Consider the following 21,522-nt stretch of genomic DNA (forward strand, 5'->3'; position numbering starts at 1 on the left):
TGTGAAGAAACAAATAATGATCTTAACGCGAGATTTATCGGCGATTCTACTACTTTTTGACCGCAGGTTTCCCGTCAGTTCGGTTATGGCACGTCGACCAGATAGGGGAAGTATAATTCTACGTTTGACCACGAACTCGGTTGCATGGTATCAGAACGGCGACGGACATAATTATGAACGTGATAATGACGATTATTGTGTCACCCATATTCAGCGACGTAACCTTCCTCTCTCGCATTTTAATGCTCGCCGTACAACCGTCTTTTGTGGCCTGTAATGTATTCAGCGCACGTTCCATCGAGACATCGTTGCGTCACTCTGTTCAATAATGCAGAAAAGTGTTGCAAATTCGATTGTTGCAATTGCATCGGGATCGTTCCAACTTTATCACGTACCGTTCGATGCCTTCCTTCTTTCTTTTAACTCATGGATTCTTGATTAGATATATAATACATATCTGTACACGTGTATTATATTGTAGACATTGAAACGAAAATATATTTGTATCAAGATTCCGTCTATTTCTATTGTTCTGTTCTGATTATTATTACGTTACCGAGCCCTATTCGCGACTTCTCAATATTACGATAATGACGCGAAACCACAATGACGGCGCATGCTTGATATCGACTTTGTAGCAGCAACAGCCTCGTGAAACGCAGTCACAGCCGCAGCAGCAACAGCAACAGAGAATGGGGATAGATGGTATGGGGAACAGAAACAGTCGATCCTGATGGTAAGACATAACAGAAAATATTTAAAGCGCCGTTGCGGATTGAGAATGCAAGCTCGTATATATTCTTGGAGAATACAATGTTGAATTTACCCTGGTCAATTATCATAAATTCGTGCGTTCGACGATGATCTTCTATGTACGCTATCGTTATTTTCGTGGTAGAAATTCGACGCTGTTCCAGTTTTTCTTTGTGCGTCGCAAGTGCTTCGGTTAATTGTAAAATAAAATTTCGCTGGAATTTTTATTTTTGTTCCCGCACCCCTTTACCGAGAACCCTTTTAAACGCGCAGCCACAGCTTCAAATTGGCAAACACCGTCGGCATAAAGGAGGTGACAGACATTGTCCAGCGGCTGCGACACGGGAAAGGTTCAAAATCGTGTTAGCTGCCCGTCAAAAATATGCGAAAGAAAAAGAAAAGTGCGTCCTGTCGTTCCGTGGTCACGCTAAGGGCGCAGCCGCGCTGAAATACCCTCGGTCCAGCATTGACCGTCGCTCGAGTATTACGTGCCACTTTCCTTTTCCATTGTTTGCTGCGTCCTCGTTGCACTTGCTTCTGCCAAGTGCATTGTAAATATCCAATCGTAACGCTGCATGCGGTACACCATTTGTTGCATCCGTTACGATCGTCCTGGAATATTGTTCTAGTGTAAGTTCAACGTATTAAAGCGGACACGATATTATAAACGATTCAGTAGAGTGGAGTTTGTACGGGGGTAGCTTCTCGGAACGGCAATTTTCGCACGGGGGACGGTGTCTGTTCCGATGATTGTTTGGCGGAAAATTTTACAGAAGAAGCGATTACGATCCCCTGAGATCCACTGTCGTGGCAGAAAATGTGGCGACTGGAGGGGGCGGGGGATGGTCGGCGGAGGGTTGAAAGGATTTAACAGTCGAATGACCCTCTCAGCCAGGTAGAACGCTGCTAAAGAAACGCGAATATAATTAGTCGGATGCATCGTGACTAATAAAATCCGATCCCGTTGCAAACGATTCGTTCTGCGCGGACAGTCACGTTTACGTTAATTTTCAATTTCCGAAATCTGCTCGAAACAATTACTCGAATCGAAATTGCAAATTTTCGGCCGCGGTTCGTGGATACTTTCGATCAGTTAATGCATGGATTATCCATACTCGATTCTTCATTACATAAGCAATGCTTCATAATAATTTTAATCATTTTAATTTAAAACATTTGTAATTAATTAATCATTTCAATCATTTTAATCATTCTTCATAGCGACAGCGTTCATCGGAGATATTTGCAGCTTCTGTACAGAACGAATTACAACAATTTCATTGTTGTTCACAATCAGAAGCGCAACGGAACGCTAAAATAACCACGTTGTATCACAAGAATTGACATAAAATAGAGGTATTAATAGAAAATCCGAGATACACCGATCGATACCGGGGACTGATAGAAAATATTTTCAACTTCCCATCGACTTTGAAACCTTCTTAGCAAATAGGGACTCTCGTGATCGCGGTAAATTCAAAGTCGAAACGAAAGCATTTCTACGAGGACTTTACGTGATCGATAGCGAAAAATGTACGTCGCGAATGCAATTAAATAATTCGAAACGTTGTTCACAGTGGACTGTTTAATCGGAAGAGTAACGCAATCCCATATAGAGAATCGAGAAAAATGACCAGGGCGAGGGAAGGGGGTTGGTACGTCGAGGAGGGTGAATTCCTGAAGCAAATAGACGACGCCGGTGGGGCAGGTACCCTCTTTGTAAACAAACCGTGCTACCCTAGGTAAGATAACCCTGCTATCCCTTCAGGCTATAGCCGATTTTACTAATAAGTTTAGCAGTAGCAATAAGTTAATAGCTTCGACGTCGCGTTAAGCACGAGGATCTATCAAGAAAGACAATTTATCGCCAATGAAAATCTATCAGTAGTAACAATGTTTTAATATAACATTGCATTAAGAATAACAATCTTCTAAGAATAACAAACTATTCAGAACAACAGTTTATTAACAATATAAATGCATTAAGACTACTACTGTCTTAGGAATCACAATATATTTAGAATAGCAATAAATTAACAGTTTGTGATCTGAGACGCGAGTTTTGTTCACAGTTTCATCGGTTAACAATTTCTTACGAATGGCAATCGGTAATCTACAACAATCCATCAGCAATCTATTGGCAATAATAATTCGCTAACAGTATACACGATGCAGCAGCTATAGCAATCCGTTAGCAATAAGAATCTATTAACGGTTCTTGAGCAGTCCACCGTTTGTTTACCCGGAGATTAAGATGGACAGACTAGTTGTCGTTAAAAATTGGTCAAATAAAAATCAATAAATTGTTCGTCCCCGGGTAACGAGAGGCAAAGTGGTTGATGGTGCGGCGTGCGCGTCGAATCGCGTGTGATCGGTACAACAACGGTGCGGTGCAACGTAGAGACAATGCACCACCTGTCAGCCTCCTCCCGTTCCTCGTGAGTAGTAAACAAAATCGAGGGTTGCCCGAGGGTGAGGAAGGCGGAAGTGGAGGGGGAAGGAACACCGGAGGTGGCGCGAGACTGCGAGGTGTCCGTGGCACTCGTCAGTAGCACCGCGGTCACAGATCCTTTCGGAGCTGAGAACCAGATCTTCCGCGACGCTCCGCCTTGGCCCCCATACACCCAGCAACGTGACGAACCCGTACCAAAAACCCGATCGAATCCCTCCGGAACAACCAACGGATCCATCTCGGACCGATTCCCGGCAAAATCAGCGCGGGGTGTCATCGATGATAGAGTGACCGATGACCGCCGACCGACTCGTTCGCGTGTGAGAGACCGTTCCCCATTGATCCGAGTGCATCAGTCCGCCTTGATCGCGAGCTGACGCGATGTCAACGTTACACCGGTCGTTGACACAGCTCCCGGGTTGAGAATCGGACGTTTCGCCGTCGCCTCAGTTCAGGTAGAAGACCGTAAGTTGAGAGGATGAAGCAGGGGGGCAACAACGGGTACATCAGGGCCACCGTCATCAACGAGCAGACCGGTGCCCTGCCTGGATCAAGCTTCGAGATGCCTGCCGCTAATGTCATTCAGGTAGGAAAACCCTTTTTCTTGTAGGTAGCCAACGATCGGCTGGGCCACGATGTCGTGACCCGGGGTTTTTGGTCCAGGTGGATACTGATGGCTTTGATAGATTCTGTGGCTGTTGCTGCTTTTGTTAGATTCGACGCGAGGTCGACCGTCTAAGACCTCTGGTAACTCTATGTGGAACAATCTTTGGTTGGTAATTCTGGTTAAATGCGAGATGAGACATCTGTGACAGAACTCTGATGTCTTTTTGGACAAAATTGGTGTGGTAATTTCGATAGATTAAATGTAAGAGTAGACATTCATGACCAAACATTGATATCTATTTGTAATAAAATTATCAAGTTTTTATTTTTTATTTTATTCTCAAATAAAAGTCTCAAAAGAATGGCATCTACCTGGACCTGGTACTTTTGGTACATTCAATAGGATTTTAAGTACAGCAGGTAGAATACTAAGCAAAAGAATAGATTAAAGATTAAGTAAAGGGTAACCGCTGGATTAAGTACGAGATTACGTTCTAGATTGGAGATTACTATAAGATTACGAACAAGATTAAGTAGAGAAATAGGAACAAGATTAACTACGCGGTTAAGTTCAAGATTAAACGCAACATACGATACAGGACTAATTACAAGTATTAAATAGGAAAGATTAAGTATAACTTTAAGTACAACTTTAAGTACAAGATTCAGTTCAGATTACGTACAACATTAAATACAACATTAAGTAAAAGATTAAGCAGAACACAAGGCACAGGATTAAAATGTTAGATGAAAATTCACCGGTATCGATTCGAGTCCCAACATACAATCCATCCAGTTCACGCCATCGGGACACCCCTAATTTATCTTCCGTCGAATACCCGATCCTTCTAAAAGATCCGCGCCGAATCCATCCCTGTTCCCCGAGGTCGGCGAACCGCGCGGGTCGAAAAACGACGGCCGCCTGATTGCAGATGACCTACGTGCCTCGTGGCAACACCACGGTGACGGACCTCCATCATTCTGGTAACGACCGAAGGCCGATAGCGAGGGCCGCGTCGATCACGCGACGGTGGAGAGAGCCGGTGAACAGGCAGCAATTGCTGCTCGTGCTGGCCATCACGCTCTTAACCACTTGCGTCTTCATTCTGCTGCTGCTGCTGGCGCTGAACACGAGCCGCGAGTGCGCTCAGGAGGCCCGTAAGTTGAATTAACCCTAAACGGTGGCCGGTTACCGGCGTTCCGGTTTAATTGAGCGGCGGACTATTGCCTCGCGCGTCTTCGGGCGGCGGTTATAGAACGAGCGAGAGAGAGAAGTAGAGTAAGAGAGAGAGAGAGAGAGGGAGGGAGGGGGGAGAGAGAAGGAGGGAGAGGTGTCGGTGGATAACAGCCGTTGGATTAGACGACGACGCGTGGGTGGGTTTAGGTGTCCGCGACCAAGTAGAATGGGACGGAATTAGATGGCGGAGATCGCCGCTGCGAAGTCTGTCTATTGAAGTTGACGAGGACCGATCTACCGGGTGGGACAGAAATCAGGACGCGGGTCTGAACATAGTGGATCACGCGAAACAGAATGTAGCTTTCCTTAGGCGCAGAATTTTTTATTTCAATAACGATAGTTTGACAAACGAAACAATAGGAAATAAGTTAGCGCGCAAAGTAGCTAAAATACGAAAATGAAGTCAGTATCTGCTAGATAAAGGATCTTTGATTTTGCTTATGATGGTATGTGAATAAACAGTGGATGGCAATACTACAAGGTAATTAAATGGGAAAAAACTGGCGAAGTAGTGCAAAAATAATGTAAGAGGCCTACTGGTAATTGAAAGATATTTGATGTCACTTGCCTTCTAAACGAAATACTGTAAAATGAGTAAGTGGTCCAGGTAGCTAAAATAAGAAAGCGAAGACGCGAAGTAAAGTGAAGTTCTTGCGACCTCGCTTCTGTCCCGCTCTATAAGATTTATTACTAGACTGGAATAGACGCGAACAGCCAATGGATCACCGTGGAAAAATCACGAGCCCCGACAGGGAATCATTTTTTTTGTTTTCGCTGAGGGAATAGCCTGGATATGAATAACGATGACAGCTCGAAATAAATAAGCGTGGGACGCGTCTGAAAATAGAAGCCTGGAGGCAGGCTAACTCTTTGGAGAAAGAGCTATAGGCTGTATTTAAAGAAAATGCTCGTGGACGTTATTTACTGATCGGCCACCGGGTATATTTGTCGCGGTGCTAATAAGCGAGTGAAATCAGAACAGTAGGTAAATACGGAACACAATTAGACGCATAGCGAGTGGTACGTAAGTGGTTGGGACCGCTGGTTATTCGTCCACGTGTCATCGAGCTGACGAAATTAAATTAAATAAAAATTTATTCCAGTCTAGCATAATGATCTGACAATTTCTATTTGATCACTAGATCACTAGATCGCGGGCCTTAATGGCGCGGCTGTGTAGGAGTCTACTAGTAGGGTTTGGTTCGATCTAGATCTTCTTACTGGACACGGCGATGATGACTCAATGACATCCCTCTTTCCGGTGAAGCTGTTGATCGGTGGCTTAGCTTTTTTCAGGGGACTAAGGCTTTTTAAAGGAGGCTGCAATTTTCTGACAATTAAAACTCTTTCTACAAAGTAAAATGACACCTTTGCAGCTCTCGTACCCTTTTTGTCAAATGAAATTCCCTAATTTCTAATTGTCTGTAATCAAACTTGTACAACATTTAAGAATGATGTAAAAGATGGTCAATTTGTGAATTTTGTTTGCAAATAAAGGTAAATGAAATTTGCGAAAGGACTTATCTGATTTGCAAAATTATAAAAAAGAAAATTCAAATTTTAAAAAGAGAATTAGACAATTAAAAATAGAATTATAGATATTAATCGTGTAGATAGTTAGTAAAGTATAGATACTAATCGTTCCGGCTAGTTTTCATGCGAAAATTCGCGGCGTAAATGTTCTGTCGGCCGTCGAAACCCGTGCGAAGTGAAACACGAAAATTGTCGAACGTTCAGCGGCGTGTTCGTGTCAGAAACGAACATCGATCAGCCGAATCGAATCGAATTGAGTCGAGGCTATCAAGTTCCACTCGAAAAGGCCGCTTCGCCGTGTTACCTCATAGCCACCGGCAGAATTAATCGAATCACCGCCGTCCATAAGCGTTCGGCGAAATGAGATCGTAATATGTTTATATTGTCCTACCAGCGATCGATTAGGCAAGCGAAGTCTAAAATGCTTCGGCAATATTCTCCACTTGCCAAATCGATTACGTATATTATTATTATTATACATATATCCTTAAAACATTAATTCACCGTTTAATACATTAATCAACCATTATTAAGAAGTCAGTGAACCATTTTCAAGAAACTTAGTCTCGAATAATTAATACTCGAAAGGCGCAGCGAGATCCATTTAGAGTTTTCTGAAAATTCACTTGAATTCTCGCAGTGGATGAACAATGACGCTCGGAAAAATTACAAAATAAGACCGCAGATGATACCAAGCACACCTGGGTACATTTTTATCGCGGATGTTTGTCGTTCTTGCGTGTTTTTTTTAAAAGAAATTGTCGTTCGTTCTAACAAAGAATCGATGAGTTCGTTAGCGAGTTAATTACAGGGACAAAAACCGGCATTGTACCGTTGATGGCACGTCGCCGCAAGTGTTGCACGACGGTCTGGTAGAAGCGTGAAGACGAGACTCGCAACAATAGCCTTTTCTGTTAAGCAGCAGACACGGCCGTGATTACGTATCGCAGAAAATTACGTTCTCGCGGTGGCTGTCTCGCGCAAATTCTATAGCGTTCGACGGAGACACGCGTTTTGGCGCGTCTTCGTTTGCCTTTTTTCTTCTCCCCGGTGACTTTAATGCTGCTACTGGATAGAGGCTTCGTTCTTCTTTCAGGTCCGGACGTCTGCATGACGGAGGAGTGCGTCAAAGCAGGTAAAGCCGTCAGAACGTTGTTCGAACCACGCGTTCCTTTGTTTGACGCGCCGAGAGCCGAGAGTCAAGCGTTTCGGTCGCATGTGCGCGGGTTAAAATTGCAATGGCGTAACTCGCACTTTAGAAAAATTTGACCCGCATTGTAAAATTTACTCTATGTTATTTTATGATAATTATATCGGGAATTTCGGATAGTTTCGAACCGATGCGACGAGCAAAATCTTCTGTTCGTTTGTAATCGATCCGTGAGAAAGGCCAACGAAATATTTAACGCCGTTCCGTGTTCGATGACTTCTCTCCGCATTCGACGTAAACGGTCATCAACGGTCAGTGAAACGCCGAAATGGCACGATCGAGAATCGAATCTGCGGTGGTCGGTCAGCAAGCAATTTCACGGGGATCGTATAATGAGATTTGCAACGGCGCGGAGGCTGCGAACGCAATTCCCGATGACCACCAATCAGTTTTCGACGATCTGATTACGTTCTCGTCCTCGACCGACTCGGACGATCGCTCCACCGATACACCATGCATCTGCCACCATAGAAAGTCGATGACACAGATTTTCCCTTTCTGCAGCGGAATCCTTCGACGACCGAATTTTGACTTCGCGGCTCGAAGAAATTTTTAGCGATTCGAGGAAACTTTTACCGACCTGAGAGTATGTTTAGAGATTTAAAGAAATTTTTAACTGTTTAAAGAGATTTTTAGCAACATAAGGAAATTTTAGACAAGGAAACTATTCCTGGATCACCTATCAAAAAGTTAAACTTATTTATTCGGGAGGTATTAACGTTATTTTCTACAAGAATATAATCCTCACTTACGTCATTCAATTCGTTAATATTTTTAACAGATTGTACAAGATTCTGAACACGTTAGTCAAAATTCCAATCAATTTTTAGATATTAGACAGCCAAGATATTTATATTGGTTGTCTAAATGTACTCGAGATCTACAATTTTATTTATCAATTATTTCCAATATATTTTGTAAGATGCTCTTGGATACATCAGTTGAAATTCCATCGAAAAATCGGGAGTATTAAATAACAATATTTGGCTAGTGTGGAAGAAAATATAAAATGGCATTGGAAGTAATTATATGAAACCAGCGTTTTCCATTTGCGTGTTTGATAAATTTATGCGACAACGATGTTAACAAGTGAATCCGAACAATTAATTATTGAGGGTATAAAGCGCGAAAGCAGTCGGGTCTAAAGAGCATTTTTAATTAAGCTCGGATTCTACGTGAAAAAAGGCGGAAGAGAACGGTGAGCTCGACCTGAATTTGAAAATTGTAGAGAAAATCGCGGGTCGCGCATACAAAAAGGCAGCTTTCACGGGTATGCACGTCGGAGCATGAAAATGAAAACACGTTCGCCGACGGAGCTCCGAAAAAAAATGTTTTCCCGAGGGGACCCCGTCGAATTTTCCAGCCGTGAGAACACCGACTCGAGGAAACAATGCCGCGAAAGTATGCGGAAATTCGAAAATCGCCGTCAGCCAGGAATTTCACAATTTACTATTTAGCGATTCTCGTCGCGCAAAAAGTTCGATTAAAATTCCTCCGATCGAGAAACTCGAAGTAGCGGCGTTACGTCGAAGTTTCTCGATTGAGAACGCTCTCGATAGCATCTTCCATATAAACCGGGATCATTGTTCCTATTCGCGGAGAAATCATTCGCGAGAGCGCGTGTTTTCGTCGTGAAAGTTTTTCACTTTTTTTTTTCGTTTTCGCGACCGATTACGGTGACAAAAATGGGTTAACATTGATGGAAGGTGTTAAAATGTGAAAGCCTCGATGTCGCGCGGGAATCCAGTTACACGTAATTAATCCGGTGATCAGAGCGAGCCCCGTCCTCGCGCTCGATTATGCTATCGAGATATTAAGCCTCCACGAGATTACCGGGCGCAATTAGATGCGGCGAAAGTGGTAAATGGAAACGCGAAAACCGCGGTTCGAATTATAGTTTCCAATTCGAAATTGCTGACGAAAGTGGTCGAGCAATTTTACACGAAAACGTTGAATCTTTAACAATATTTTACAAAGAAACCCGTGAGATTGTATCCAAGAGACTTACCAAATTTTGGAAAGCATACAGAGTGTTCCATAACTCCTGCTGCAGAGAATTAAAATCTTCATCTGCTCGCACACTTTTCAGCAATCGAGTCAAAAGAATTGCTATCACACTGAGTACAACAAATACACTAACAAATCTACAAGAAAATGAAAATTATGTTCACATCACAGAATGATTCCTCGCATTATTTCGAACAACTTTCTCCTCGGCGAAAATCTTCTCCGCAACTCCGTTGCCGATTTATTAACGGAACACTCTAACCTATCAAACCAGCATGGCCTACGAGTGTGGTGTCGCTAGGGCGGGACGTCGAGCGTCCTCGTTCGCTAATTGGCCCGCGTTTTTCATTAATAACTCGTTAAGGAAACGACGGAGAACATTTTAGCAAAGGAAAAAGTTGCTCGAAATCACCCGAGCTAACCTACGAATTTCAGCGGCGAGTCTGTTGTCGGCGATGGACCTGACCGCGGCACCTTGCGTGAACTTCTTCCAGTACGCGTGCGGCGCGTGGAACCAGCTGCACGTGATACCGGAAGACATGAGCTCGACCAGTACGTTCGAAGTTCTGTCGAACCAGCTGCAAGTGCGTCTAAAGCGGGTGCTCGAAGAGCCGCCGAACAACTACGACAACAATGCCACTCTAAAGGCGAAGAGGTTCTACAAATCGTGCATGGACATCCGTGGGTACAACGAAAATTTTTCTCGGACGTGTGCACCGATTGGACTTCCACCCCCGCTACAGTAAACTCTCCAAAATGTCCGTCGGCCTGAAAACAAAATTGAACAAATTGAGAAGAGAAGATACTACTGTCACCAACTGTACAGTAATACCCTCGCCATAGTACACTGCAGGACTGCCTTGTAATTTTTATTCCCATCATTTTAATAAATCGTGAATTGTCAGCCAAGCTACCTATATGGACGAGAATTTTTGTCAGCCCTATGTAGCGGTACTATGGTGAGACATTACTGTAAAAATAATCATGTCTTCCCTTCCCAAATCGTCCTGTTTCGTTGTCGGGCCGAGCGACAATGCGAGGGATATTGCTGTACTAGCTTTCGTCTTAAATTCACCCGGGGGAGAGCAATCGATTCGAACCTCTCAACGTCGCCTGGAAGATCTTAGCGTGAACTGAGCGTTCGGATGTCCTCAACAGCTCGCATCAGGGAGATCGGCGACGCCCCATTGAAGAGGACCCTGAAACTGCTCGGCGGATGGCCAGCGGTGGATGGCCGATCCTGGAAACCTCCACCGTACCCGATCGAAGTGCTGTTGGGTCGATTGCGGGCCGAGTACAACAAGGGCGTGCTGATGGAGCAATGGGTCGGCCCGGACGACAAGAACTCCTCCGCCAACATCATCCAGGTGCGCCGGCAAAGTAAGGCCCCTTGGTCGACGTCTGCACAGTATGAGAGTCGCGATGTGAGAGGGGACGATGGGTAGTAAACAAGGCTAAACTGGCTTCTTCGATAGACATCGAATCAGTTTCTTGACGGGTCTGGTCGCCGAGGAGGTCTCCTAACTGTCCATCTGGTGTGTTCGCAGCTGGACCAGATGCAGCTCGCGTTACCCAGCAGGGACTACTACCTGAACAAGAGCAGCAAGGCTGCGCTGGACGCGTATCACAAGTACATGATCAACGTAGCCGTGCTGTTAGGGGCGGATCCCGCAGATGCGCACGTAGACTTCGACAAAGTTATCTACTTGGAGCAACAGCTGGCCAATGTAAGCACCTCGACACCGGAATTCGGGTATGCTGGGGTTTAATAGGGGCTACGACAGAAATTGAGAGGATGTCCAACTTGAGACGTTTATACTAAGAGCCGTGTGTGGAATCCTGGTATTAATTTTTAAATTTATATTATATAGATGGTATAATAATATATGATATACAATTATAGATGGTGATATAATAAGATCTTTTTGATCTCGCTACGTTGATCTCGCGTGACCCATAACCAGGCCCACTCCTCCGCCAAGCCATAATTTAGACAATGCAATAGCCATCAATTCAGACACATCGTCCCCAAATTCCAGGTGTCTCTGCCGGAAGCAGACAGGCACGATACATCCTCGATCTATCGCAAAGTGACGTTGCGGGAGTTGCAGCTCGAAATACCTCAGCTGAAATGGCAGGTCTATCTGCAGGAGTTGATCAACGCTTCTGTGACCGAGCAGGAGCCGATCGTGGCGTACGGAATGAACTATTTTAGGCACATGGGCCGCATCGTGGCGAAGACGAACCGCAGGTAACGGGGGGAAAACGGCAGGAAAAGGCGAATCGCAAAAATGGAGGGTGGGTGTCTGACGAATTGACGATACTTGCAGGACGCTGCACAATTATATACTTTGGCGACTGGTGATGTCGATAATCCCGGACATGATAGACGACTACCAGCAGAAAAGCGTCGAGTTCAAGAGGATCCTGTTAGGGATTCTGAGCGAAAGGAACAGGTGGTCCCAGTGCGTCGAGTTGACCAACAAGAAGCTGGGGATGGCCGTGGGCGCGCTGTTCATACGCGACAACTTCGACCACGAAAGCAAGGTCTGAATGCTGCTCCCTTTGGTCTTCAGGCTTCGCAGGTATCATTTTACCATGACTATTCTTTAGGAAACCGCACTGAAGATGATCCATACTATACGCGAGGCGTTCAACGAATTGCTGGCAGAGAATCACTGGATGGACGAGGACAGCAGGACCGTGGCCAAGAGCAAAGCCGACTCCATGATCGAGAGGATCGGGTACCCCGAATTCCTAAAAAACCCTGTCGAACTTTCCGAAGAGTATTTAATGGTTAGTATCTAAGACGCAGCAGTGACACCGTCTAACGTAGTTTTTGATCCATCAGCTGAACGTATCCGAGAACCATTTCCTGGAGAACGTCATGGCGGCGCTGAAGTACGAGGCTTATCATAACCTGCGGGAGCTGAGGAAGCCCGTCGACAAGGACAAGTGGTACACCAGCCCCACTATCGTCAACGCCTTCTACAACCCTAACAAAAATGACATCGGTATGCGCTTTACCATGGACTACAATCATCTCGCGTCCCTGCCATGTACTTGGTCATTTATCGAGCGATGTTTTCACAGTTTTCCCAGCAGGGATACTCCAACCCCTCTTGTACTCCCAACACTTCCCCAAGTCGCTGAACTACGGCGGCATCGGTGTGGTGATCGGTCACGAGATCACCCACGGTTTCGACGACAAGGGCCGCCAGTTCGACAAAAACGGGAATATAATGCAATGGTGGAACAACGCGACGATCAAGGCCTTCCGGAAGAGAGCCGAGTGCATTGTCGAACAGTACTCGAACTACAAGCTGCAGGACATAGGTTTGAACGTCAACGGCAGGATGACGCAAGGCGAGAACATCGCGGACAACGGAGGCCTCAAGCAAGCGTACCGGGTAATAGCGAAATACTTGCAAAATATTGGCTTGACTACTAAAAGATTGTTAAAATAGTAAGCTTTTAATCTTAAAACACTAAAGTACTGAGCTAAGATTGTTCTTCGAAGGCGTACAAGAAGTGGGTGTCGATAAATGGAGAGGAACCTCTGCTGCCCGGTATCAATCTCACGCACGATCAGCTATTCTTCTTAAATTATGCCCAAATTTGGTGCGGTTCGATGAGGCCGGAGGATGCTCTCACTAAAATTCGGAGCAGCGTTCACTCGCCAGGCCCTATAAGGGTTCTGGGGCCCCTCTCCAACAGCGAAGACTTTGCCAGGGCCTACAACTGTCCTCCAGGCTCTCCTATGAACCCAACGCACAAGTGCAGCGTTTGGTAGGTGTCTTTTAATTAATCGAATCATTTCATTCATTTCGATCTCATTCGTTGAATTCATCGACTATTAAATGAACTGATCCAATCGATTGAATAATTTTATCTATTTTACTATCACTTATAAACCTTAACAGTTACTAAATAAACCAATGTAATCACTTGAATGCTTTTCTGTATGTTTCATTCACTTGTACAGTTGATTAGCTGTTAAATAAACGAACGTACTCTGAATTGTTACGACAGGTAAACGCTGGAGCCTCCGGAGGGAGACACGGGAGCCTTAACAATTTTCTTACTGTGAATCGTTGAACCAGGAGGCTCCAGATGGAATAATCATCATCATCAGCAGGCGAATCGTCAGCCACGTTGGGACCACAGTAATCAAAAGTTTACATCGTCGTGGTACACCGTGGTGGATGTCCCGTTTTCGATCAGTGATTTCGGACGCGAAAGGTATATATATATATATATATGTATAAATGTATGTATATAGGAGTTGTTTCACGGTTCGGTACAAAAGTCGAAAAAATTTGCTTCATCATTTAAACGTTTATTTAACGAATAAAAACTTTAATATAAAAATACCCTCTTAATTATTCAACGAGGACAAAGGAACATCCTGTGATCCCAAATAATCCTACTCGCGACGGTGACAAAAAAACGAGTGTTATAGATCTCAAAATACTCGCAAAGATTTTCTGCGTCGATCCATGCCACGCATTCGAATAAAAACAGCTGATTACGGTTTCTGCAGCAATAGAATCTCGATGGGAAAACAGCCGCCACAATCAGACGGTCGGCATACCAACAAAAGAACGAAAAAAGTAACTCGTCTCGCGTCCGTAAAACGAACTAGGCAGCAAAATAAACCAGAAACTAGCGGAATATCTGCTTTCGTACTAGAATACCAACGCCAGATGACGCTACCATGTACTTTAAAGCGTTCCACACGTTTACGTTCTCTGAAACCAAAGTTACCGACCGTCGCGACGGAATTCATAGAAACACAGGGCGTGCGCATAGCAGACGACCATCTCCATTTTCTAAAGTGCCTAATAAAAACCATCTAGTCGACAACGCGAGGTTGACGATAATTACAGTACGACAATGTTTTCGAGGCAGGTGAGGAAATTCGCGACCAGCGCGAGGCGAATGTACCATGATACCGAAGGCTACCCTGGCGCTGTAAGTAAAAAATACTATCGACAATTGCGTAATTGTTATACAACAATTATGTTATCTCTACGTGTGCAGTGCGAGCTTCCGCGTAGAAGCGGAACACTGTAATACGAACGAATATCTCGACGATCATGACTGAATATCCTGTTATCGTATACGGTGAATTATGCACCTAAGTCGATGAGGTTAGGAATCAATATGAAATCATTATTTACAGAATCTGCCCTTCGATATCATGAACAGATTCAAGCTCTCTGCGACCTTCATGCTGTTCTTCGGCAGTGGATTCTCGTTGCCATACATAATCCTGCGTTACCAGATGTTGAAATAAATTATGTAAGCTCCCATGGACATTATTTTTTCGTCATCGTCGTTTGTTTCAAACGTCGTACCCGAACAGTTGCATATTTACCCTAATCATCTTGTTTCAGCTGCAGTATTCGCTATAGTAAGTTCCTGTCAACCTGTATCGTGTGGCACGCGGTACCATTTATTTGTAATAAGGGGATAAATAAATTAACGTGATTCAATAAAAGTTCACGCCTGCGTACAATTTCTGCGACGGACACGATACTTCCAAATTCTTTCCTCTATCATGTCTCTAACATGTGCACAGTTTTCTCTGTGTGATAACAATGTCCTTATTCCCCGATCTCGTTCGCAACTCAATCTATATCGACAAGATCCGAAGTCGCGATTCATGTAAATAAATTCCCCCTTCCCGCGAACGCATTCCGTGTGCCCCGTCTCGGATCGTGCCATTGTCGGTAATTATAAATGATGATGACCTTTTTGCTGACGATCTTTGCTGCGTATCTGTTACATAAACGATACTATCTCGGCCGTTGGATGGCCGGTCTAACCGGCATCGATTGTCGAATTTTCATGGAACATTATAGTCGTAATCGCTGTTTAAGCAACGACAGACAGCCGTAGCGACGGTGAAACAGTTTAGGGTGTCCTTCTGCGAAGAAGCGGCCGAAAATGACCTCCATATTGTAACGATCTGTTTCGAAGTACTGCGAGGATCTAACCTGCCAACGATAATTAACTGCCACGGTTTGGAAGCAGTCCTGGATACAGTAATCTGGCACGCGTTATCGAGCCAATTGCCAAGAGCGATGCGCTCTCAATGCGTAGTTCCATGCAGAGTCCTCTCTCTCCCCTTTGATTCACGGAGGCCGGGCGTAGAATCGATCGGGCGACGCTCGCCGCGCCGCGCCGTTTTACTCTCATTCGTTCTCTCGTCGGCACGTGAGAATCGGCCTTCAGGCTAAAGACTCCGTGTACGGTACAGTCGTGTCGCGATAATCGTCATCCACGCAGCTCGATGTCACCATGAATCGACGCTGAACATCAGGCCACTCGACCAAGGAGCACGTGCTCAGACCGCAACCCCAGTGACTTTCATGCGGAGAGCCGAAAATTGCGGCATCTTTTCCCGGGAGGGTCCCCGATGAGCCGAACGAACACGCCTTAGCTCCGAGAACCAACCGAACATAAACGTCTCCTGCAACGCTCCGAAACACCCACGCCGGCCACAACATGTACCGGAAACTGGGCCTCGAGGTCCAATACCTCACCGATCAACATCTCGCCGGCTTCGAGAGCTACAAGGTAAGGCGCCCGGCTTCGGCTACTCCCCATGGGATCCTCGCTCAGATACCCGTCGGCTGATGCGCGCATTCCATGGCATTTAGTCAGCGATTGTTTCGTTACCTTGACTACCTCTCGTATCTTCACGCTGCTGACTTAGTTCCAGTCAGCTTTTTCACTCAGTTCTCAGGTTTCAACCTTTGCAGTGACCAAGACTTATTTTCAGTTAACTTTTTCGCTTGGCACTCGAGTTTGAACCTTCAGAGTGACTCAATGAACTGGGAATACATTGGTCAAGGCAATGCATTACAATGAATGCTTACATGTGCATGCTAAATTGATACTTGTTATTCTGGGAAAACATATGGCAGAAGGGAAGGGGTACAGCATTATATCATACATTGTTTTGAACGATTAGCATTCATCTCTCTGCTATTCTGGCTTGGTGATTTAGTATGCTAAGCGAACGATAGATTTTAGGGAAATGAGACTAATGTTCCTTGTCTTATTTACAGTACTGCTCCGTGGACACGAGCCCTCTCAGTGTCCATATTATGCACCCATTCTGGAATAAAGTAGTGCAGGTATGTTCTTTCTAAAAGTCTCATAGCTGGTGGAATTACTAACATGCTGAAATGTTGTTTCAGTATTGTCCAAAATGGGTTGCCCCGAATGTGTTGACTTTCTCTGGATTCCTCTTCACTGTCTTCAACTTCACCATGTTCGCGAGTTACGATTATTATTTATACGCGTCCAGCGACGACAAACCACAGTACCTGCCTATACCAAGATGGGTATTTGCACTGGGCGCATTTAACGTCTTCATGGCTTATACCCTAGGTGAGTAATAGAGTCAATAGTTCATAGTAATTGTCCTCCTTGGTATTTGAAATTACATAAATGGTTTTATTACAGACGGTATAGATGGAAAACAAGCGAGGAGAACGCAAACGTCCGGTCCTCTGGGAGAATTATTCGACCATGGGCTAGACAGTTGGACAACAATGTGGATTACCGTTTGTATGTTCTCCGTGTTCGGTCGTACGGATCACAGTGTATCCCCTATGAGAATGTATTTCATACTGTGGAGCGTATTTGTTAACTTCTACTTGACTCATTGGGAGAAGTACAACACCGGTGTGCTGTATCTCCCATGGGGATACGACTTATCCATGGTGGCAAGTATTAATAGCACTGCTGTTGTTTTAGTACCGTCAACAGCTGCTATAACTAACAAACTCTCCCAATTTCCAGGGCACTACCACAGTGTTTATTATATCAAGCATAGGGGGACACGAAACCTGGAAATTCATGCTACCCGGCAATATATCCGTGGGCGTGATGTTCGAAATTTTACTGTACGTCACCGCGATCGTAACCAGCTTACCCGTGGTGCTTTGGAACATATACAAGTGAGTCGTTGTAACGACCATATTCATTACGTAACATCGTCTAATTAACTTTTACGAAAACCGTCGATTCATTTCCAGATCTTACAAGGACAAGACTGGCAAAATGAGAACATTCCTAGACGCCATAAGACCTCTGATACCTCTAAGTGCTCTCTTCGCGATCTCGACGGTCTGGGTAGTACATTCTCCGAGCAACATAGTAGAGAAAGACCCCAGGATGGTTTTCCTGACCGTAGGAACCATTTTCTCCAATATATGTGTAAGATTCCTTCGGTCTTTTTATCTTCTTTTTCGCAATGAGTAACTTGCAAATTAATCCACTTACGGATAACAAATGAAGATCTAATAATGATTAATGTTGCGTTTACAGTGTCGATTGATCGTGTCGCAAATGAGCAACGCTCGATGCGAAATATTCTCGTGGATACTAGTGCCCATGGGAGTGGCGGTAGCCGTCACCTACGTCTTGCCGAGTACTGACTTGATATTCGTTTATGTCGTCGCCGTGGTCGCGCTTTTGGCACACATTCATTACGGTACATGCGTGGTGAGTGTCCGCTTTCGTTAGAACAAATAAAACCCTTCCTCGAGACGTAACTCTAAAGTTGTTTCGATGTTTCCAGGTGCGTCAGATGTGTCGTCACTTCCGTATCCACACGTTCCGCATCAAGGATCGCGTCGATTGACTACTTGCCGACGATACATGTTAAAAACGAAGAAACCAAAAGAAGTCGGAGCCACCTACGAATCAGTGAGTACAGAGCAGACAAGGGCAGAAAGCGAGCTGGAAACGAAGAAGATCATCCGTTCGCAGCTTAGGAGCACCTTCGGACAAGGAACGAGGGTCCGCGGGCAGTGTTAGATAAAAAAATCATTCATGCATCCAATCATTGCTGATCACATATCCATGAAAGAAGTACCTGTTACGTGATCTTAATTTATTCCTTCGCAGAGGCAACAAATTGTTTGAATCCTCGCATCGCTGTGATAAACATAGCCGCAGAAATCACGCTTCTTTCGTAACCGGTCAATGCCACGGCATTTACGGTTAGCGCAGTTTAGAACAATCGATAGCCGAGAGAGGCGAGGCGAGAGGTGCACCACTCTATTTGACTTCTGTATTGTCTTTTTGTGTTCAGTTCGTAAACTCTGACTATGTGTTTTGGGAGGAGGTTTTTTCGTTTTTAACGTGTATTGTCTGTGTAGCTAATCAGCTAGGCTAGCTTAGTCCGGTCGTGCACACTGTCAACTGCGCTTTGTTTATCTGGTCACATGGTGAGGTAGACCCTTTGGTCGATAATATCCGAAACGAGAAGAAAGAACTAGGTGGATGAGGTCAACTTTAGGGCGAGCTCAACTTTCTATTCTAAGCCATGAAATAATTTTCGACTCGAGATGTTCGTCCCTGCTATCGCGCCATGTTGAGAGTCCCAGGTTGGGACTTATGGATGACGGGATACAATATAGACATGGTCCATCTTGGAGTACTCGTTTCTTGATGTTGACCCGAGTCCGTCGAACGTCAGCGAAGCTGTAGATCCAGAGATGCAACGTGCATGTGACAGTTGATCGCATAACCGGCAGGCTAACCTAGGATAATGGACTTTAACTGCAGATTGTTGGGAGAGTATCGTGTTTCACTAGCAGCCGCAACGAGGCACGTGTAAAGAGACATTATTTATTTTCGTGTAAGGATGCATGTGTATGTTATGTTGCATTTAACGAGGACATGGCGCAGTCAACGCTGAATTCCATAACAGTTAGGCTAAAGTAACCTGGAATCGTCAATTCGAGCGGGAACGAGGGGGGATACCCGTTCTCCTGTCGTTCCCACTGCAGCGAAAAGACTATTCTGTATATAATATACATATATACATATATATTTTCTTGGAAGCGAATGGAACGCGTGATACTGTATACTCAGAATTACACCGCGCATTTGCTACAGCTTCTCAACGTGGGAGGGAAAAATGTTTCCAATGGAGCGAATGCGGCGCAACGTTGTTCCACATTTGTTTCTCAGTAAACGGAGAACGTTGCTCGGCCATTCGGTCGGCGGCTCCGTCAGTTCTTCAAAGTGATCACACGCTCTTGAAATTATTCTTTGCGTTGGAAAGCATGTCCTTCATGACAATAGTAGATAATGTACAATGCGTTAGATGGTAATTATTTTTTAAGTTAATTTTTTTCCTTTTTCTTTTTTAAACACCCGTGGACTATTTCTGGGCTAAAGAACATTTCGTACATTAACTTGTCTAACGTGAACGAAGACTTTAAGGCGGTGAAAGCTCACGATCGAAAAGTGTAGAATCCGAAATGCAAGTTCGTCGTCTGCAGTAACGCAAAAAAAGAGTCAATGTAGAATAAATGAAACGATTCTGATCATGCATCGATTTTTTTCTTATTCGGTCTTATTTTCTTTGCATTACGAAACATCAAAGTTCGAGCGATAAATCGACGAGCCTTCGTTTTTTGTTCACGCATTCGATACACGTTGCTAGTCCGCTTTACGTTAAGTGTATGGAATAGCTGTAATTACGAAACTAAGATGCGTTGTTCGTTCTAACAGGATGCCCGTTTGTTCGAAACGTTGGCGAACCTCCGGATAGAACGGGACAAATTTTTGCATACTTGCAAACTGTACCTTGTATATAAGTATAATATCGAGCAACAATGAAGGTAACAGTGTACGTAATAGCGTTCACGATCGAGTCATCCCTGCGATTAGCATCGATCGAGATCTATATGTAATCCGACGCGAAAACGCAACTATATTCGTTTAGACGTTGAATTTAGTTTCCAGCGCAACTTACGCATCGACATTATAGTTTGTAATTTTTATAGATGGTAAATGTAATCACACTGTTCTCCAAATGTTTGTTTCTGCCAAAGATATTAAAAAGATTTTATGTAAATTGCCTTTTATTCTCACCGGTCTTCCTATTATTCGAATATACGCCGTTCATCGAACAATCTTCTCTAATTAATTATTTTAACTGTACAATTATTAAAATGCTAGAGTACTATTCAAATACAAAAGTCTTTATATACTCTGCTTTCACTGCTTTTCTATCCTCGGGCAAAGGGAGATGCGGTTCGATTCCTTTCGATTTCCGATCGCGTACAACAACGCTCTGTAATGTCGATATTTTATTCAACTTTTTTCCATCGACAATCAAATACGGTTAGATATAGTTACCCAAAACTTCTTGCATAATCTGTAGTTGTCGAAGTAAGGCTCGCACCTTAGTTGGACGTAGTCGTTGTTGCTGAGGCACTTCATAGACATTAAATGTTCCTGTAACAGAAACGGAAGAAAGGAAAATAAACATGAATCAATGTTTTTGAGGTTAGGTGACCGGGGTGACTAAAACTATCTTAAAAATTACGTTACCTCCAGGCAAGGATTGTTTATTTCTTGGTCCCTTTTGGTGATCGTCTTCGACGAATTCGCCTTTTGTTGGGTTCCTTCAGAATTTATTTTAGTCATCGCAGAACCTAAAGAAATATCACTGGTCAACTGTAACACGATAACGTTACATGTAGTATCGTTCAATAACATTGAACACGGTCTTCGCGACTTCTTTTACATTAATATTATTACAATAATGTACAATACACGTGTTACTATAATGGATACATCATAAAGGACCAGACTTGGGTTCACGCAGAGCACGATGGAAGTGCCGGTTGGGTTGGCTCACGTGCCCAGTTGGTTCGCAAGGCGATTGGAAAGACACAATACCGT

General features: G+C 44.3%; 4 protein-coding genes across 8 annotated transcripts; 3 read left to right on the top strand and 1 right to left on the bottom strand.

Annotated features, from left to right (window-relative positions):
* The first annotated feature begins 616 nt into the window (after window positions 1-616).
* LOC144472675 (neprilysin-1) lies at window positions 617-14,163 on the top strand. 3 transcript variants are annotated; one of them, XM_078185970.1, is made up of 15 exons: window positions 617-736; window positions 2,331-2,495; window positions 2,826-3,791; window positions 4,744-4,969; window positions 7,678-7,716; window positions 10,234-10,479; window positions 10,957-11,165; window positions 11,346-11,525; window positions 11,838-12,049; window positions 12,129-12,345; window positions 12,412-12,594; window positions 12,650-12,812; window positions 12,892-13,208; window positions 13,319-13,587; window positions 13,831-14,163. In XM_078185970.1, the coding sequence occupies exons 3-15, from the start codon at window positions 3,684-3,686 to the stop codon at window positions 13,832-13,834; spliced, it is 2,373 nt and encodes a 790-aa protein (XP_078042096.1). In that variant the 5' UTR covers window positions 617-736; window positions 2,331-2,495; window positions 2,826-3,683; the 3' UTR covers window positions 13,835-14,163. The 3 variants fall into 3 exon arrangements, with proteins under 3 accessions (XP_078042096.1, XP_078042098.1, XP_078042097.1); XM_078185972.1 differs by lacking the exons at window positions 617-736; window positions 2,331-2,495; window positions 4,744-4,969; window positions 7,678-7,716 and having other exon boundaries at window positions 3,774-3,791; XM_078185971.1 differs by lacking the exons at window positions 617-736; window positions 2,331-2,495; window positions 2,826-3,791; window positions 4,744-4,969; window positions 7,678-7,716 and adding an exon at window positions 7,856-8,377.
* Window positions 14,164-14,577: 414 nt separating this feature from the next.
* Window positions 14,578-15,306, top strand: Cox7c (Cytochrome c oxidase subunit 7C). The gene is made up of 3 exons (XM_078185651.1): window positions 14,578-14,772; window positions 14,984-15,102; window positions 15,198-15,306. Exons 1-2 carry the CDS (start codon window positions 14,695-14,697, stop codon window positions 15,095-15,097), a joined length of 192 nt encoding a protein of 63 aa, XP_078041777.1. The 5' UTR covers window positions 14,578-14,694; the 3' UTR covers window positions 15,098-15,102; window positions 15,198-15,306.
* A 577-nt stretch (window positions 15,307-15,883) lies between these two features.
* LOC144472732 (ethanolaminephosphotransferase 1) lies at window positions 15,884-20,689 on the top strand. 2 transcript variants are annotated; one of them, XR_013494460.1, is made up of 9 exons: window positions 15,884-16,383; window positions 16,878-16,946; window positions 17,010-17,202; window positions 17,278-17,540; window positions 17,617-17,774; window positions 17,853-18,033; window positions 18,145-18,321; window positions 18,398-19,936; window positions 20,344-20,689. XR_013494460.1 is itself a non-coding variant. In XM_078186055.1 (8 exons), the coding sequence occupies exons 1-8, from the start codon at window positions 16,312-16,314 to the stop codon at window positions 18,458-18,460; spliced, it is 1,176 nt and encodes a 391-aa protein (XP_078042181.1). In that variant the 5' UTR covers window positions 15,884-16,311; the 3' UTR covers window positions 18,461-20,689. The 2 variants fall into 2 exon arrangements, 1 of the variants encoding a protein (XP_078042181.1); XM_078186055.1 differs by having other exon boundaries at window positions 18,398-20,689.
* A 45-nt stretch (window positions 20,690-20,734) lies between these two features.
* Window positions 20,735-21,490, bottom strand: LOC144472733 (coiled-coil-helix-coiled-coil-helix domain-containing protein 7). 2 transcript variants are annotated; one of them, XM_078186057.1, is made up of 4 exons: window positions 21,379-21,478; window positions 21,169-21,294; window positions 20,974-21,072; window positions 20,735-20,908 (listed from the first exon to the last, which is right to left on the bottom strand). In XM_078186057.1, exons 2-4 carry the CDS (start codon window positions 21,262-21,264, stop codon window positions 20,798-20,800), a joined length of 306 nt encoding a protein of 101 aa, XP_078042183.1. In that variant the 5' UTR covers window positions 21,265-21,294; window positions 21,379-21,478; the 3' UTR covers window positions 20,735-20,797. The 2 variants fall into 2 exon arrangements, with proteins under 2 accessions (XP_078042183.1, XP_078042182.1); XM_078186056.1 differs by having other exon boundaries at window positions 21,169-21,490.
* Between the last annotated feature and the right edge of the window lie 32 nt (window positions 21,491-21,522).

This window comes from Augochlora pura, chromosome 7 (genome assembly GCF_028453695.1).
Source record: "Augochlora pura isolate Apur16 chromosome 7, APUR_v2.2.1, whole genome shotgun sequence".
NCBI lineage: Eukaryota > Metazoa > Arthropoda > Insecta > Hymenoptera > Halictidae > Augochlora > Augochlora pura.